General features: G+C 37.0%; 1 protein-coding gene across 1 annotated transcript in view; it reads left to right on the top strand.

Annotated features, from left to right (window-relative positions):
* Positions 1–19626, top strand: part of LOC127528765 (uncharacterized) — a 162569-nt gene that overhangs the window by 87624 nt on the left and 55319 nt on the right. The window contains exons 3-6 of the mRNA XM_051929565.1: positions 654–803; positions 5228–5393; positions 10071–10308; positions 13375–13518. Coding sequence (XP_051785525.1) covers positions 737–803; positions 5228–5393; positions 10071–10308; positions 13375–13518 — 615 coding nt within the window. The 5' untranslated portion in view covers positions 654–736. The remainder of the gene's footprint in view (positions 1–653; positions 804–5227; positions 5394–10070; positions 10309–13374; positions 13519–19626) is intronic.

Genomic DNA, 19626 nt, shown 5'->3' with positions numbered 1-19626 from the left:
GATAGATAGATTCAATTACGTTAACCCATGCTATGATCCTGAAGGATAGACTGTTGAAATGGATGACAAGGTCACACTCACACTGATTTTGGCTATAACATTAACCCACAAACATACACCCTAATAAAGAGTCATTCTTTTAGAATTTTGTCATACGTTATACTAGAAAAAGCTGGATAGATGCATTAGTTTTGCCTGTATCAGTAAATGATAGCACCTTACACTAAATAATATATTAATGTGGTGGCCTACTGATGTAAGATTCAGTCCAGCCTAATAACAAAAGCAGGTTTAATCACCTATAAACAGTTTTTTTTCAATCTTTAATGAACATCACATCACATTTTCTATCCTTTCACTTAATTGTAAGTCAATTTTCTGAAAAAAAATGAGGATAGAAGGAGGGAAGCATGTACAGTTGTACACTGCACTGTGGTTGGAGGAGGTATGGCTATACCCACTAGAAAAATTTGGGTGCATATTTCTCTTCTCCTCCCACCTGTCTAAAAGCCAGCAATTGCTACAGTTTCCATTTCGAAAAATGTTCTGCAAAATTAAACCATTCTTCTTTTTGTTGGATGCTAAAATGACTATATTCCTCATTCTTTCCAAAATTAACTAAAATGTACATAATCTTATCAATTCTTTTAAAGGTAAAATAGAGTGAGCACAAAAATTGGACAAGATAGTGAGTGGATTAATTGTGAGAGATATCGTTTGCTCTAGCAAATCCACCATGACTTCTAGCCAGTGGTCATTGTCAAAATTCACCATTCCAAAGAAGAAAAGAGGATCTGGAAATGGTATGTTTGCAAAATGATTTTTTAAAAATTAATATGTGTTTTGGAGTCAGGTATCAATCAACATGACATTGTTAATACTGTGGCAACTCTTTTAAAGAAGTTGGTTCATTATTCATGCTTTGTAACATTGTAATTACAAATCATTGTCTTAGTGATACTATGACATGTATAGTTTTGAATAGTAATTAGTAATCATTGTCATTGTTCTTTTGGTGAGTAAGATTCAAGTCTTAGCTTTCAAAATGTGTTTTCAAGGTGCTGTGTACATAATTCATATTTAAAGTGTTCCTTGAGGACACTTGGTTTTCTCATAGGTTTTCATTTTTCTCCAAAAGCTGAAATATTGATAATGCCAGATTGCTTGGCTATTCTAAATGGCCAGTTGATAGTAAATGGCTGAATTACTTCAGATAATACCCTTTATAAAGCAAGTATATTTATATTAAAATTGTGAAGTTCCTTTGCACTAACACCATATGTAGGCTTGGCATTGTAAAACACTTTACTGAAGCAAATGCATTCCTGAAATGTGTGTTTTAGGGGCTTGTGTAGGGGACCTGTAAGTAATAAAGCTATCTTTTCTGTTGACTAATGACCCCTGAAACTAGCCCCTCTCTCTCTCACACACACACTCTCTTTTTATCTTTTACCAACTTTATAGTTGCTGCATAAGGCAGGCCCTATGGGTCTTTGGGAATACATGCTTCCTCCTGGGATTTGTATAATTGGAGTTTACACCTATGGACAATAGTGTCCCTTCAGTGAATCTTCATATTGCAGAGAGGAAAACTTTTAATTGTTTTTTTTGTTCAGTTCTTGAACAGGTTCCAGTTTTTATATACTCTGAAGGGCACAGTTATAAAGAATAGCCTAGCTGATCTGAATGTGAGTGACAAAGAGTTGCTTGATTTCTATGATAATCTTGATTGATAACAGTCACAATGTTAGAAGACAGGTTTGGAAATTGTTACAAAAGATCCTTTTGGGCAAAGCACATTGATTGATTTTTCATTTGTATCATTTGAAATACAGCATTATTATATGAGCACTTAGCTATTAAGAAGTACTGAGCTGTCATCTAATCATCATTTAATAATTAAGTGAGATAGACAGACGATATGTTGACTGGATAAAGTTTGGTGACCCTACAGAATTCCTAGGACACACCACTGTTTAGCTGTTTGAATCAGCATCTCACACATATCTGCAGGAGTCTGAGACATATACAGGATAGCCTGAGTATACACTTATGAAGACCTCAACAGTGGGTGTGACTGCAACCAGCAACTCAGGTATCAGGAACTAGTAGGCTGGACTGGTCAAGGTCCGGGTTAACAACAGCTGCCACCAGTGCCGTTAGCCAACAGGGTGTTATGGGAGGTTGGGCTACTGTTGGCTAAAGGAGAGCAAGAAGGGGAATGTGTGTCTGGATGCAGGAGGAGAGGAGGAAGGGTAGGAGAGTGGAAGTGAGGGTAGGAACTTTGAATGCTGGCAGTATGACTGGGAAAGGGAGAGAGTTAACCGATATGATGGGTAGAAGGAAGGTTGATATATTGTGTGTGCAAGAGACCAGATGAAAGGGAGGGAGTAAGGTCAAGTGTATTATTCCACACTGGTGTGGATGGGAGGAGAAATGGGAAGGGATTATCCTGAAGGAACAGTATGTCAGTAGTGTTGGAGGTAAAAAGAATGTTGGAAAGAATGATGATTATGAAGCTGGAAATTACATGTGTGATGATAAGTGTTGTTAGTATATATGGCCCACAAGTTGGGTGTGCGATGGATAAGAAAGAAGATTTCTGGAGTGAGTTGGATGGAAGTGGTGGAGAGTGTACTCAAGGGGGAGACTCAAGGTATGGTATCAAGGAGAGAAATACAGAAGGTCAGATTATAGTGGATTTTGTGAAAAGAATGGACATCGCTGTGGTAAATACATATTTTAAGAAGAGGGAGGAACATGAGGTGCCATACAAAAGTGGAGGAAGATGCACAGAGGTGGATTTTATCTTATGCAGGAGAGTCAGTCTGAAAGAGATTGAAGACTGCAAAGTGGTGGCAGGGGAAAGCGTAGTTAGGCAGCATAGGATGGTGGTCTGTAGGATGACATTGGAGATCAAGAAGAGGAGGAGAGTGAGGGTATAGCCAAGGATCAAATGTTGGAAGTTGAAAGAAGTAAGACTTCAGGGAAGAGGTAAGACAGGCAGTGGGTGGCAGTGAAGAGTTACTATACACATGGGCAACTACAGTCGAAGTAGTAAGGGAGAAAGCAAGAAGGGTGCTTGGCGTGACATCTGGACAGAGGAAGAAGGACAAGGAAACCTGGTGGTGAAATGGGGAAGTACAGGAGAGTATACAAAGGAAGAGGTTGGCAAAAAAGAAGCAGGAAATAAGAAATCAGACATGGAGTACAAGGAGATAAGGCGTATGGTGAAGAGAGACGTAACGAAGGCTAAAGATAAGGCGTATGATGAGTTGTATAAAAGGTTGGATGAGTTGTATGAAAGGTTGGACACTAAGGACTGAGAAAAGGACCTGTACTGATTGGTTAGACAGATGGACTTGCTGGGAAAGATGAGCAGCAGGTTAGGGTGATAAAAGATGATGGAAATGTATTCACAAGCGATGACAATGTGCTGAATAGATGGAAAGAGTACTTTGAGGGCTGATGAATGGAGAAAATGAGAGAGAGAGAAGATTGGATGATGAGAAGAGAGTGAACCAGGAAGTGCAATGGATTAGCTAGGAAAGAGTAATGACAGCTATGAAGAGGATGAAGAATGGGAAGGCTGTTGGTCCGGATGGCATACCTGTATAGAAGTATAGGGAAGGTGTTTTTGTGGACTTGGAGAAAGCATATGACAAGGTGACTAGAGAGGAGTTGTATTTTATGAGAAAGTTGTGAGTGGGAGAGAAGTATGTAAGAGTGGTACAAGATATATACGAGGGAAGTGTGACAGTGGTGTGGTCTAAAGTAGGAGTGATGGATGCGTTCAAAGTGGATGTGTGATTATATCAGTGATTGGCCCTGAGCCCTTTCTTATTTGCAATGGTGATGGACAAGTTGACAGAGAAGATTAGACTTGAGTCCCTGTGCACTATGATGTTTGCAGATGACATTGTGATCTGTAGCAAGAGTAGGGAGCAGGTTGAGGAGACCCTGGAGTGGTGGAGATATGCCCTAGAGAGGAGAGCAGTGAAGGTCAGTAGGACCAAAAAAGAATACTGTACATGTGTGGAATGAGACAGAGGTCAGAGGAATGGTGAGGATGCAGGGAGTACAGTTGGCGAACGTGGATAAGTTTAAATACTTGGTTTAACAGTACAGGGTAACGGGGAGTGTGGAAGAGAGATGAAGATGAGAGTGCAGGTAGGGTGGGGTAGGTGGAGAAGAGTGTCAGGAGTGATTTGTGATAGATAGGTACCAGCAAGAGTGAAAGGGAAAGTCTACAAGATGGTAGTGAGACCAGCTATGTTATATGGGTTGGAGACTGAGGCACTAATGAAAAACAGGAGACAAAGCTAGAGGTGGCAGAGTTAAAGATGTTAAGATTTGCATTGGGTGTGATGAGGATAGACAGGGTAGACTCAGACATGAGAACATTAGAGGGTCAGCTCAAATTGGGCAGTTTGGAGACAAAGTCAGAGAGGCGAGATTGCGATGGTTTTGACATGTGCAGAGGAGTGATGCTGAATATATTGGGAGAAGGATGCTAAGGATAGATCTGCCAGGCAAGAGGAAAATAGGAATGCCTAAGAGAAGGTTTATGGATGTGATGAGAGAGGACGTTCAAGTTGTGGGTGTGACAGAGCAAGATACAAAGGACATGAATATATGGAAACAGATGGTCCGCTGTGGTGACCTCTAATGGGAGCAGCCGAAAGACATGCATGGACATAAAACTAGACACAATATAGTAGAACTAAATAAACTTAAATGCATTTTCAGAGTTTTATCACATAAAGAAGCCGTCAATTTTGTCTCAAGCATCATGTGTTTCAGTATGTTATGATCAATGTAACTAGCTTAAATCTATTATATTAAAAAGTAAGAATTGATGTGCACAGGTCTGTTCTAAAATAACAACATCTTTATTGTTCTCATAGCAGATTATCTATGTTTTCTTGATGAAAATCTATGGGTATAATGGTAGTGGTGCAAAGACTATGCAAGCAGTATACACCAAGTTATCCTTCCATTATTCTGCTTTTCCAAATCCTTAAAATAATTTATAAATAAAATATTTAATATTAGGTTTAAATTGTCTTTTGTCATTTAGCAATTTGCCTTTTTAGTACAGAGTAATGTCTTCTCATTTTCCTAACAGTGTCGGCCAGTTTCCTGAAAAGGTATCTGTGAAAAATATGATGTTGTGTTGTTTTCATGTTATTGTTTCTTTAGGACTAAATAATGTGTTTAATTTCAGTTTTTTTGGAAGACTGTCATAAAGATCACCGGGAGTATACCTGTATCAGAACAATTATAAATGAATCAAGGCTTGACTTCAATTATGAATTTTTTTCTACATTAAAGTGCCAGGATTTCAAAATGGTTCACAATAAACAACTAGCAATAGAATATCTTGATAAAAGGTAAGTGGTTGCAATTATACCATAGACCATATACAATAGACTCTCAGTTAATGGATAAGTGGCGGATAAGTGTAGTTTCTGGTTTCTTGAGAGTTACTTTTAAAAATAGGCCTAATAGCGTAGTCAATAGTAATTAAAAACAAATTAAAGCAAAATACTATACTGTACTTGGAATCAAATGTAGATCCTCATGGCTTAGGTTTTACTAATGTAACTTTAAAAAGTAACACAGTTTTGTTTTAAAAACAGACTTCTGTTTACAGTAATTTTAGTAAAATGACAGTCAATACACTTTTCAACATAATGAAATTCAATAACATAATTTTTTTTAACTTAAAGTAATTTGAAAAAAACATTAATCACACAAAGCTGTTACAGCAGGGCAGAGAGTTTACTGAGTGAATATCACATCCGGATATGATGATAATGTACCTGGGACAGAATCAGGAAAAGTGGATGTGAATGGTTTTGGATCCACATCAGCAGATGATGCTGTGTACTGGGAGCCTTATCTGCAGCTTTCTTGAATAATATATGAATATCAGCTTGCTTTTAGGCCCTACACCTCTCATGCTAAGTCATGTTTTGATGTGCAGCTACATAACATGATGAGAAGTGAAAGAGGGTTGCTGTTCTGCAAAGGCTATTACTGGTTCAAATGCTGCTATAGCACTCTGCCAGGATACTTTTTCCACCTCACACCCATTGTTATCACTCTTTTCCTCCTCTACAATGTTCACTTAACCATGATTCACAACAGCTTTTATTATGTCTTCTGTATTTAGTGCTGGAACAGCTTCAACCAGAGCAAGACAGTTGTACAGCTCATCACAAGACAAATTAATTTTGTCGTTAGCACAGACTTAGTCATAAACTCTGCTACTAGTAATTGCAGCGTGAACTGGAAACTCCTTGAATTTGTCGTTAGATGAGGAATCCACAGTCTTCATAGCTGGCCACAACTTTCTCCAGTAGTTCTGTAATGTTTCACGTCTCACATAATTCCAAGCACAACTCACAGTGTACAGTAGATAGCATCCTTAAGGTTATATTTTTTCTGAAAGTCCAGAATTGTCCTGTCAAAATTAATAATTTTCTGCATGAAGTCATGCCTGTAAAAAGTTTTTTATTCTGTATTACCCCCAAATCCATTGATTGGGTCAAACTTATGATGTTAGCTAGAATATAACATATGAATATGTTGCCATTAACAAGTTCTTCAGCAGGAGGATGTGAGTGACAGTTATCCAGGAGCAACAGAACTTTAGTATCCTTTGACATTCCTTTCTTTCTTAAATTTTCTTTGACACTGGGAACAAACGGATGGTGGAACCACTTCATAAAAATTTCAGCATCCATCCAATTGTTCCTCTGTGGATGATAATCCTCAGGGAGGTGAATTATGCCTTGAATGCCATTTGCTAATCACACATAGCTTTACTTTATGACTTAATAATAATAATAATAAGTATCATTTATGTAGCGCCTTTCATAGACTCAAGGACACTTTACAATTCAATAAACACACTAACAAGACAGTAGAAATTACATTCAGTACAGTACAAGAAAAAGAATAATACTCATTGAAAAGATCTGTTTTTAACAGAAGTTTGAAATTAATAATAGATTTTTCCTCGCGAAGACTGAGAGGAAGAGAATTCCCAATTGTAGGGGCTATCACACTGAAACCTCTGCCCCCCATAGTTACTAACCTGTGTTTAGGTATAGTGAGTAAGTTAGCGTCCAATGATCATAATGCATGGGCAGGAGTGTAAGGAAGCAGCAGCTCAGACAGATAATGAGGGGCTAACCCATGAAGGGCTTTAAAGGTGAGAAGAATAATTTTATATATGATTCTTGAAGAAACTGGTAACCAATGTAAATCATAGATGACAGGAGTGATATGAGCAGATTTTTTAGTGTGTGTAAGTAAACAAGCAGCAGAATTCTGAACATACTGTAATTTATTGATATATTTAGTCGGGAGGCCATAAAACAAAGCATTGCAATAGTCCAGACGGGTAGTGATGAAAGCATGAATGAGTGTTTCAGTATGTTTCACACTGAGGAAAGAATGCAGATGAGCAGTGTTGTGGAGATGAAAAAAGGCTGTCTGTACTATTGAGATAATGTGTGATTGAAAAGTAAGAAGCTGATCAAAGATGACACCCAAATTACAGACTGATGCTGAGGGTTCAACCAGGAACCCATCAATGTCAATTTTTAGCCAACGAAGGGTAGAAAGTACAGATTTGGTACCAACTAATAAGATTTCTGTTTTGAGGTAGAGCAGTTTCAATGCTATGTAGGGCTCTGAATCCCGATTGAAAGGCTCAAGCAGGTCATGCAAATTTAAATAATCATTGAGTTGAGCAGCAACAACCTTTTCTAAGATCTTAGTCATGAATGGAAGATTAGAAATTGGGCGATAAAATTTTAGCTGTAACGGATCTGAGCCAGGTTTTTTTTTTTAAATGGGTTACAGCAGCAGTTTTTAAATCACTTGGAACAACACAGGTGTGGAAACTACAGTTGATAAAGTGAGAAATGGGGGAAGAAAGTTTGTCAGTGCAAGCCTTAAATATTAAAGTAGGGGAGGGATCTAGGTGGCAGGTAGATTGATTTAATTCAGATATTACTTCAGCAATATAAGTTGGTGTAGTGGGGTTAAATTTAGATAAATAAACTGTAGATTTAGAAGTATAATCAGTCGACAGAGATGAGGAATGGTTAGTAGAGAAACTTTGATGTATGGTCATAATTTTTGACTGAAAATAGTCCAAAAATTGATTACAGTGCTCAACAGAGAAATAGTGATTTTTAACAGCAGGTTTACAAAGTCTGTTAACTGTATTAAAAAGAGATCTAGGGCAGCAAGTACCAAAGTCAATAAAAGTGGAATAATACTTTGAACGTGCAGCCAATAAGTATCTGTATTAATCTGTAAATAATCAAATAAAGGTGCAGGAGCTTTTGATCTGGTATCAGATTATTTGGACTTTCATTTTTTTCAGTTTAGTTTAAATATAGAAGTAAAGACATTCAAGTGCATACTGGAATGAGAAAGTCCAAACGAGAAACCATAATATCCAGAAAACGGATACAATTAAAAACAATATGTTAGCCTGTTGCTAGTGGTTCTTGGCTTGCTCACTATACCACTAACCCCTGTGACCTTGAATTGGATTAAGCATGTTACCTTGAAAGTGTGTTCTCCAAAGTATTAGTCTTTCTGAAAGTCAGGATTCAGAGTTTTTTTGCCTCATGACATCTTCATGTTTACTGCAACACAACCAAAAACACAAAAACATCAAGATTTTAGTGAGTTAAGCTAATGCAGGACAGATTATCAAATTCACATAGTTCTGTAAATAATATAATGTTTAATGAATCACAGTATGAACTTTTGCACAATTGATAGGATAGTTTCAGTTTGGAATTTAAAAGCTAAAAAGGGGATGGTTATCTTTCCAAATGATTTCTTTGTCATTGAGATTACCACAAGTTGTAAGTAAAAAAATGAAGGTCAGGGGATGGAAAGGGAAGATTTTAGAGATTTGTTTCCCATCCTTTGTATAATTTTTCACTTAATCTATCCCCATGTCACAAACCAGAGTCTACATTATATGCAATGCTTTGTACGATATCATATCGGCCAATAACAGTTAAGTGGTTTATAGATTTTTCTTCCACTCTTTCACTTTTCTTCCACTTAAAATATCTCATTGGTTTTAAGAAATCCTAATCATCAACAAACTCAATTAAAATCTACCAATTGATTATATGTTACACCCATAAGTGATACGCTTGGAGATTATCATCTGACCCAAATTGTCACTTTTGCTCCCTGAACACACCAGGTAAATTTATGCATGTGTTTTGGGACTGCCCTTCTTTGTTAGGTTTTGGTCTGGGGTTTGATTTTCTCATACTCTCTATTAGCATCCCCTTGCTTCCCCACATTTTCCCATTTCTGGACTTTTTCTCACTTCATTTTTGTATTATTCAGCAGAGGATATTTGTGTTAGGGACAATCACTGCTGCAATTGCCTTTTCCTTTCATTGCAAATATCCTAATTCTTTTTCTGTCTGGAAATCTTCCTTTCTTAATCTGATCCTTTTGGAATCGTTTGCAGCAAGGATCAATAGTGCATCTGGCTCTTATAACAATATGGATGGATAAAGTACAGCAGGTCTGAACTCAGATGCACCCAGGTCCTGGCCTCATCTGTAATACTTAACTTTTTATCTCCATAATGGGGTTGATTCTGTACTGTCTCCTCACTTGCTGGACTTCATGGGCTCCTTTATTCTTTTGTTATCACTATGAGTTTTAATGTAGCAGGGTTGGGTTTTGTTGTGTTATGAGATGGTAGGTTGGGAGCATTGCAAAGTATGGGGTTTTACCTTATTGTAATCCCTGTCAGAATGCCTTATGTTCCAATTTAAAGTGATTAATTTGTATTTCAGTAAAAAATTGATCACAAAAAAAGATTTAATGCAAGTTATGAAAACAGAGAACACTTAAGTGAATAAAGAAATGGCAACCTTATGTAATTTTTTTCACAACAAAGGATTAAATTACTTTAAAACATGCATAGTTATAATGTTAACAAATAGTAGAATTAGTTTTAGATTTAGTGTTTCATGCAAATAATAATTTTTTGGTCTTTTTAGGACAATAATGCGTTCGAATGGCAGACAAGGAAGAGAGATGGAAGAAAGGTTTTGTTTCTTGGTGACCACCGGCAGCGAAGCTTTTCAAATGTACACAGAAGGAGTGAAAATAGATACTACAGGCCCACATACACTGGGGAATCCCAAATATGGCATTTATTTACACAGACATGTAGATGTGGCACTAAAACAAGCTTTACAAAAAACAATTTCAGTTGAAAAAATTGTGGTCTTTAAGGTAATTTTATTTTTCATTTCTATATACTGTTTATAGTACAGTATATGATGTAATGATAAACTGTGACATTACATAATCTGGTGCACTGAATAACATTATATTATTGTAATCTAGCTTCATTTAGGCACAAAAGCATACAGTAGGTTTCTTATTTTGTACAGTGGTAGCTAAACTGAATGTGGAAGATGGTCAAGTGTCCTAAGTGACACCAAAGCAGCTATGAAAAAGACATTACCGCCTTCATGACAATGTACAGTAGATATTTCCATCTACTTTGTACATGCTAAGGTGATATTTTATTTGGAAGTGGCAGAGGATAATGATAAGAATTCAAGCTCAATTTTTCCCAAATTCAAGCAAGAGCCAAATGTACATTAGTCGATTCATAATGACAAACCAGTTAAACAATGTGTTAAGTCACTAAACAGTCCATGATGGTTTAATGAAATTCTTTGTGGTTTTTTTTCATGCTCAGGACTAATATCTCGATTTTATTTTCCTTTCAAACAAAGTTAAAAATACTTGCTGTTAATTGAGATGGTCATGGTGACATCACACGCACATGCGTGTGCACACATGCCATGCATCTATGCCTTTTTGAACAACATGAAAAAAATTAAAACATGAAGAATAATACGATTAATTTTTAAACAGTAACTATAACTGACAGATTTTTCATAAGAAAAACTAATTCTTGAGTTTGTAATAGGGCGGCACGGTGGCGCAGTGGGTAGCGCTGCTGCCTCGCAGTTGGGACACCTGGGGACCTGGGTTCGATTCCCGGGTCCTCCCTGCGTGGAGTTTGCATGTTCTCTCCGTGTCTGCGTGGGTTTCCTCCGGGTGCTCCGGTTTCCTCCCACAGTCCAAAGACATGCAGGTTAGGTGGATTGGCGGTTCTAAATTGGCCCTAGGGTGTGCTTGGTGTGTGGTTGTGTTTGTGTGTGTCCTGCGGTGGGTTGGCACCCTGCCCGGGATTGGTTCCCTGCCTTGTGCCCTGTGTTGGCTGGGATTGGCTCCAGCAGACCCCCGTGACCCTGTGTTCGGATTCAGCGGGTTGGAAGATGGATGGATGGATGGATGGATGGATGAGTTTGTAATGAAAGCTTACTCAAATCCTGAAAATAAAATGATTTTTCTTCTGTTCTATTAATATTTTTTTATTTTTCATAGTGATTTCTGAAGGAGAATCTTTATTATAAACAAAGTTCAGACACCCGTTAATTTGTAGCTTGATCTTGTATAGCAATCCAACATGGTGTTACTTGTCACGCAGTGGTCAGATCTCAAGGCTAGCAACATGCAGCATCATAGAAGCTGGCCAATACGTTTGTGGCACCCATTTAATAACTGCTGTAACAGGAAAATAAAAACAACTCAAAGTACCACAGTAGTGACCTTGAGAAAAGAGACACTCAGAGACTTAATGTGTATATTTTGATCAAAGAAATTAAGTTATTTTTTTGGAAACAGGATTATTGAAAAAACAGTAAACAAACAGATGTTATAACTGGGGGAGATCAAATGAAATACTGTTCATCAGGACAAAATATATAGAAGCAAAAAAGTTGAAAAGCAAAAGATGCAAACCTGCACAATAGCATTTCCCTAATTGTGAAGCAATTTTGTTTTTAGTTCTTTTTTCTGAACTTTGCATGCTAAGAAAATCAGTCCATCATCTTAAGTATTCATTACATAATGCCATGTGGCTAGAACAGACTTTGTCCTGAATAGCATGGCAGTTGCCAAGCGAAAACACCACAAAATGGTGACATAAACAATGGTATCGCACAATGATGTCATGAAAATGACAATACTGTACATTATTTTAACCAAAAGAAATAATATATCAAAAGAGAACAGAATAGATTTAAAACTAAATATTCATGCTCTAAAGACAAGATTTATAGAAACCATATCCTAAATTTTGAAACATGCCTAAACCAATTAAATCTTAAAATCCACAATGTTAAGCTTACTGGAGAGATAATGAAACCTAATCAGACTGAATTTAATTTGTAGGGTGGGAAAGATTAAGTAAAGTCTTTCTTAAAAGGAATTGACAAAACAATCATCAATGGTAATTTATGAATATGGTTCCTAAATAAGTTAAAGTTCTTCCTAAATATGTTCTTTTGCTTTTAGAAGTCTTTGCTTTAAACTGTAAACTCTTGCTGAGTGTTCTGCCATCATTTATAACCAGTGTGGTGGCACACTTGTCATGCAGCATCCTGTGTCTAATGATTATGACCAGGCTTCATTGCTATAAACAATATGCAGAAACCCCTGAAAATCAGTGAGCACCCACAGAAAAACATCCAGGTCATCATATCACCAAAACACTCCACAAAAAAATGAAATAAAAAAGAAATTTAATGGTATGCTCAGAATTACAATGAACAATGTGCAAAACACAGACCTAAAATACAGATAAATCCAATATATTGTATAATGAAAATTAGAGCTTTTTTATCCAACATCAGAAGTGCTATCAGTCTTCCACATCAAAAGTATATCCTTTTATAACAAAAACTACCTGTGCTACCCATCTAGAATGGGTTGAAATCTAAGTAGACCACAGCGGTAATGTTTGTGGTGTACTATCTATTGGAATTTGTTTTGTAATGCATGCAGTAATAAAATGCATTACTAAAAATGTTTGTGATACGTCATCTGTTCAAATGACAAAAGCAATGCATATGTCTCTGTTATATGCCATTTGGTATGAGATTCTTAAAAGTATTGTTAATGCTTTTGGTGCGCCACCTATTGGAATGGCACAGACATAGTAATTGTCTCTTGGTTGCTTCATAAGTTTGACCTTCTAACCAGTTTAGTAAGTCAGGATTTGTTTACTTTTTTTTTGATACTGTTTTCTTACCTCTGCCACATAATTTGAGAAAATTAGTAAAAATAATGATACACCAGTGTATTTATTAACCAGTGTTAGGCTGCATTTGTCAAATATAGATTATAAACAAGTATAATCATGTTTTTGAAGATGCATCTTACATATCTTTGGAGGTGTTATAGTACATAGGTTAACTAACTAATTATTGTTTCTTAAAGGTAATATTTGGTAAAGTCAAAAAGGTTCATCCTTGCCTTGGGAAAAAAACTCCCCCAGATCCAACCATAGGTTTCGATTCTCATTTGCCTAAAGGTCGAGTCACCACTAAAGACAGCCTCCACCAACAAGTCATTCAGTCATCAGTAAGTAAACAAAAAGACTAATTTTATTTTCTGATTATAAAAACACTTTCAGCTTATGGTGCTTATTGCTGTAACTTAAATATAAAACAGCTTAATTTGTATTTTATTTTGTACAGTACTTTGGTCAACTTCAGTTCTTTTAAATGTGGTATATAAATTGAATTACATATTTGCTAACATATTGAATGTGAAAATGTCAATGTCAGTTGTTTTATCATGTAATACATTTCTCATCAACAGAACATAATTGATATTCACAAATAAGTTACATGTAGCATTCAGAGAAAAAAAGCGCATCTCATGCAGTACATACAAAGATAGAGAAACGAATCAATGATTGGTTTATTTGCAATTGTGGATGAAATTCAGAAACATCACACAGAAGGTAGAGACAATGAAAATAAAAAGGTTTTTGCTTGAATTACCTTGAGCATCAGTGACCCTGAACATGGACTGAATTAATCAAAGTCAATATATAGATTGATAGTTTTATTCTTTTGCTTGTAATAGTAAAAAAGAAAATACAATAAATAGACTTTATACACTTATTATGACTATTTTTATTTTACTGTCTTGATTATTGTAAACTTTTTTTCTCACAGAAACACTAAAAGAACAATAGAGCAGAGTTACCTTATAGTAGGAATGGGTTTGCAATAAAGCAATTAACGTAATCTATTTATAATATAAAATTTTAAACTGGAAAATCTATCACACAAAAGATTCTTTTGAAATTCACTTATCTACTCTTAGCGGCACCAGCTTGTGTTATCGTGATATTTCCCACTACTTATGCTTTACCTATTTTGTTCAGGGATAAGTTTACTCATCAGGTTCATTACTGGGTTGGTCTACTGTCGCACCTTAAGAATAACACATACAGTCATATGAAAAAATTTGGGAACCCCTCTCAGCATACATAATAATTTACTCTACTTTCAACAAAAAAGATAACAGTAGTATGTCTTTCATTTCCTAGGAACATGTGAGTATTGGGGTGTTTTCCACACGAAGATTTTTAGTGAAGCAGTATTTAGTTGTATGAAATTTAATCAAATGTGAAAAACTGGCTGTGCAAAAATTTGGGTACCCTTGTAATTTTGCTGATTTGCATGTAACTGCTCAATACTGATTACTTGCAACACCAAATTGGTTGGATTAGCTCGTTAAGCCTTGAACTTCATAGACAGGTATGTCCAATCATGAGAAAAGGTATTTAAGGTGGTCAATTGCAAGTTGTGCTTCCCTTTGACTCTCCTGTGAAGAGTGACAGCATGAGATCCTCAAAGCAACTCTCAAAAGATCTGAAAACAAAGATTGTTCAGTATCATGGTTTAGGGGAAGGCTACAAAAAGCTGTCTCAGAGGTTTAAACTGTCAGTTTCAACTGTAAGGAATGTAATCAGGAAATGGAAGGCCACAGGCACAGTTGCTGTTAAACCCAGGTCTGGCAGGCCAAGAAAAATACAGGAGCGGCATATGCGCTGGATTGTGAGAATGATTACAGACAACCCACAGATCACCTCCAAAGACCTGCAAGAACATCTTGCTGCAGATAGTGTATCTGTACATCGTTCTACAATTCAGCGCAATTTGCACAAAAAACATCTGTTAGGCAGGGCATGAGTAAGGAGCCCTTTCTGCACTCATGCTACAAACAGAGTCGCTTGTTGTATGCAAATGCTCATTTAGACAAGCCAGATTCATTTTGGAACAAAGTGCTTTGGACTGATGACACAAAAATTGATTTATTTGGTCATAACAAAAAGTGCTTTGCATGCCGGAAGAAGAACACCGCATTCCAAGATAAACACCTGCTACCTACTGACACACTTGGTGGAGGTTCCATCATGCTGTGGGGCTGTGTGGCTGGTTCAGGGACTGGGGCCCTTGTTAAAGTCGAGGGTTGGATGATTTCAACCCAATATCAACAAATTCTTAAGGATAATGTTCAAGCATCAGTCACAAAGTTGAAGTTACGCAGGGGTTGGATATTCCAACAAGACAATGACCCAAAACACAGTTCGAAATCTACAAAGGCATTCATGCAGAGGGAGAAGTACAGTGTTCTGGAATGGCCATCACAGTCCCCTGACTTGAATATCATCGAAAATCTATGGGATGATTTGAAGCAGGCTGTCCATGCTCGGCATCCATCAAATATATCTGAACTGGAGAGATTTTGAATGTAAGAATGGTCAAAAATACCTCCATCCAGACACTCATCAAAGGCTATAGGAGGCGTCTAGAGGCTGTTATATTTGCAAAAGGAGGCTCAACTAAGTATTGATGTAATATCTCTGTTGGTGTGCCCAAATTTATGCACCTGTCTAATTTTGTTATGATGCGTGTTGCATATTTTCTGTTAATCCAATAAATTTATAAGGCATGTCATATATTAAAAGGAAGTTGCTACTTTGAAAGCTCAGCCAATGATAAACAAAAATCCAAAGAATTAAGAGGGGTTCCCAAACTTTTTCATATGACTGTACACATACTCACAGACCCTAAGCAAAACAGTGCTCTTATGAATGACGCATGCACAGGTGGTTAATCTCTAGCACTTTTAGTCAAACAAGTGCCTTATGAATAACACATACACAACTTGTCACTCTCTTAGCACTTCAATAGACTTACTTATTATCGGCAAGAACAACATGATGTTTTAAATATATCTCAGCCCTAAATATTACTTTGGCCTTTAGGAATATATTTAAACATACAGAGCCTCAACATCCTTGATTATAGGCCATTTATCAGCCAAGAATGGCTTATTTTGCATACTGTTCCCTACTATTGGACAGAGCTCTCACCCTCAGCCTTAATAAACCTTGCAGATCAGAGCATATAGCAAACTTCTGACTGCTCCAGATGCTCATAATATATACCTTATTACTTCAATCACTCCAGATATAAAGACAAAGTATAGAAAGTTAAAAGCAGCGTGGTATTTATTACATGAATAATAATACCAAATAGAGCAAGGAATAATAGAAAATAAAATTGATAGTAAAATCTGGATTTATATAGTCTTTTAGAAAAAGCTTACAGAAAATAAAAAATGTCAACGATGAATGTCCCAGGGCGGCATTGATTTAGCAATCAATATTCATGAAATGCTTTAGCTGACGATCAGATGAATATGGTTCCACATTGTTGGTGTCCTCGCTCTGTCTTCTCCTCTTGACATCGCTCTAATCCTCTTCTGATGTCACTCTGTCCTCTGATGTCGCTTTCAGACGAGGCATATTTATTATAAAACTAGTCATTTAGCCCGTTACAATAACGGGCGCTAGAACAGTAGTGCATAAATATTAGTAGGAACAGTCTATATTAAATGGCAAGGGACTTTGACCTCATTCTTTTTGTTGGTCGTATTTTTCTTTCTTTCAGCCTTTCTTTTGTTGATGTTTACTTGCTGAGCTGACCGTACTTCGTGGGCTGCCGCCGTGTATTGTGTGTCTAATTTTCTGTGACAGTAATACTGTCTTGTACGGCTCTGTTCAATAAGGGCGCGCACAAAAAGGCACGCCCTTATTGAAGGATACTGTCTTGTATGTCCGCTGGCTTGTACGTCCGTAATATACCTTTAATTTTCTCTGGCGGTAATACAGGCGTGCGCGTCGGTAATATGCCTTTAATCTCCTCTGACAGTAATACTGGCTTGTATGTGGCTGTAATATGCGTCACTGTATTGTGTACCTTTAATTTCCTCTCGCAGTAATACTGGTTTGTATTTCCGTAAAATGCCTCTAACTTTCTCTGACAGTAATATCGCGATTCGCACCGTGCCCCGCGCATGCGCACTTCATCAGAAGACACCCACACATGGACACCTGGACGCACATTGGGATTTAATATATATAGATTCCATGGGTGTTTCGCAACACGATTGTTACATGCACCTGATTGGCTGACTGTGAATATAATGGATGAAATTGCTCAAACTCTTTAATCTGTTTGAGTACATCCATTTCCCAAATAATAAAATTTTTGATGTTTTCCTGTCCCATGCTGTGAATTGGTTTGGCAATTTCTAGTTCCACTGCATCTCCTTCTATCTGCAAGTTGTAAAGTAATCGAATACAGCTTAAAGCATCGGCATGTCTTCCTTTCCCAGGCTGTAAACCAATTTAGTAATTCTAAGTCCCACTGCTTGAAGCATCTCCTGGACCTGTGCTTTGTTTAAACAGATGCTACTATGATTGATACTTGTACAATTCAGGAAAACAGGATGCTTTGATGTTAAAACTTCCCATACAAGTATCCTGTATTATATTCATCTTGTGTGGCTTGAGCAAAATATAATAAAATATAGAAACAAAATTGCAGATTTTGAACACCAGAACACTCCACCCCTATATTAGTCAGACAAACTAAAAATGAACTGTCAGTCCTTCAAATCCTTGCCTCTCCGGGTTGGTAGTGTGTTCCAATACCCTTTCATTTGCCTCAGCCGCCCAAGTACTCAGTCCCATGAGCAGATGTGTCTCACCAAGGACATTTGAAATACTTCACAGCTCCTACAATCAGAAGAAAAGAAAAATGTTATCAGCAGGTTTAGTTCTAATATTAAGATCCCATCAGATACACTGCAAAATTTGCCATTGCCATTTCATATTGATTCCGTAAATATTTTGAATCCTTAGCTAGTTGACTCTAGTAACTGTAGTAATGTTCTGTTATTTCTGCAGCTCATCTTTTTATTTCTTCCAAGAGACTGAAATTCTGTATGCAAGATGGAAGTTGGACTGCCTAAATCCCAAACACCTATTCAAGGAGTTCAAGTGGTGTGTCAATTCCAAATTAGCATTTGCCACATTATTTTCACCTAAATTATTTTAACTACCGTATATACTTGCGTTTAAGTTCTCCCGTGGGTAAGTCTGGGCTTGGTTTTACCGTATAATTTCTGGTATTTTATAATGTCGGTCATATAAGTCGAATGCGGAAAACTCATGCCCACCTGAGAGAGTAACCACGGAGCTCATTGCCTTTTTTTTCTATGTATTGTGCCTATGTCACCACACGGTAATATCCGAACTATTCCGAAGCGACGTTTCCACTGTTTTGTGTTTTTTTTTTTTATCTCACACCTTCATGCACCTTTATCATAAGAGCATCCCTTATCTGTGATGGAGAGTTGATCAGAAGAAAGTATGAAGCTGGTTTTAAATTAAAAGACATTGAAGTGGCGAAAGAAATTGGTAACTGCGCCACTGCAACAAAATTCAATGTATCTAAGAAACTGGTGCAAGATTGGAGGAAGCAAGAAGATGTTAAAAAAAAAAAAAAATGGTGTCGCATTTTTGAATGGGCATATAAGTCGGGGTCTGATTTTATGATCAATTTTTCGGGTTTCAACACTCGACTTATACGCGAGTCTGTGCAGTATCTACTCTAGCCCTGGATCCCTAAGCATATGTCCATCTAAGCTACAATGTTAGGAGAATGCTTATAATGTCTTGCATCTGATGAATAAATTGATGGTTACAGGAACGAACCCCTTTCTCAAATGAGGCCTTTATCTCAACTATCAAATAAACCTATGTCCTTGTTCAATTTATTCAATCAGTAGAGAGACCCGATTGCCATAAATTATGGCCAGAATATATTGGGACAGCCTGTATGGGACATCAAATGTCTTCCCATCCACCATGTCACCACTGAAAACTGCACCCAACAGATGGACACCCCCTCCTGTTCCTTCATTAAGCAGTGAAAAATATTTTAGATGCATTTGACTAGTCTGTGTTAATATTAAATGTGTCCTTCTACTTCTTAGTGTCCTTCCCTAAAGTGGTCACTTTCCAATTCAGAAACTAAAAATTAACTGTGACCTACTGCAATGTACTGTAGCTGCAAAGGGTGGGTCAACCCCATATTAAAGCGTATGTATTAAGAATGGGATGTCACTAAAGTTCATGTGTGAGTAAAGGCAGGCTTCCCAATATTAGTATTTAGAATATTAGAATTTGAAGCTAAAATTTACCAATTTAATTTAGCTTTCATGTCTAATTCCTTATGTTATATTCCTGAGTATATGGTTCATCTAAATCCTGACTATGAGAGCTATAAAAGGCTCACCAGATATGAATTTGTCTGTGGC

This window comes from Erpetoichthys calabaricus, chromosome 7, assembly GCF_900747795.2.
Source record: "Erpetoichthys calabaricus chromosome 7, fErpCal1.3, whole genome shotgun sequence".
Taxonomy (NCBI): domain Eukaryota; kingdom Metazoa; phylum Chordata; class Cladistia; order Polypteriformes; family Polypteridae; genus Erpetoichthys; species Erpetoichthys calabaricus.
The sequence above is the reverse complement of the archived record's forward strand: the minus strand, read 5'-3'. Positions and strand labels throughout refer to the sequence as shown.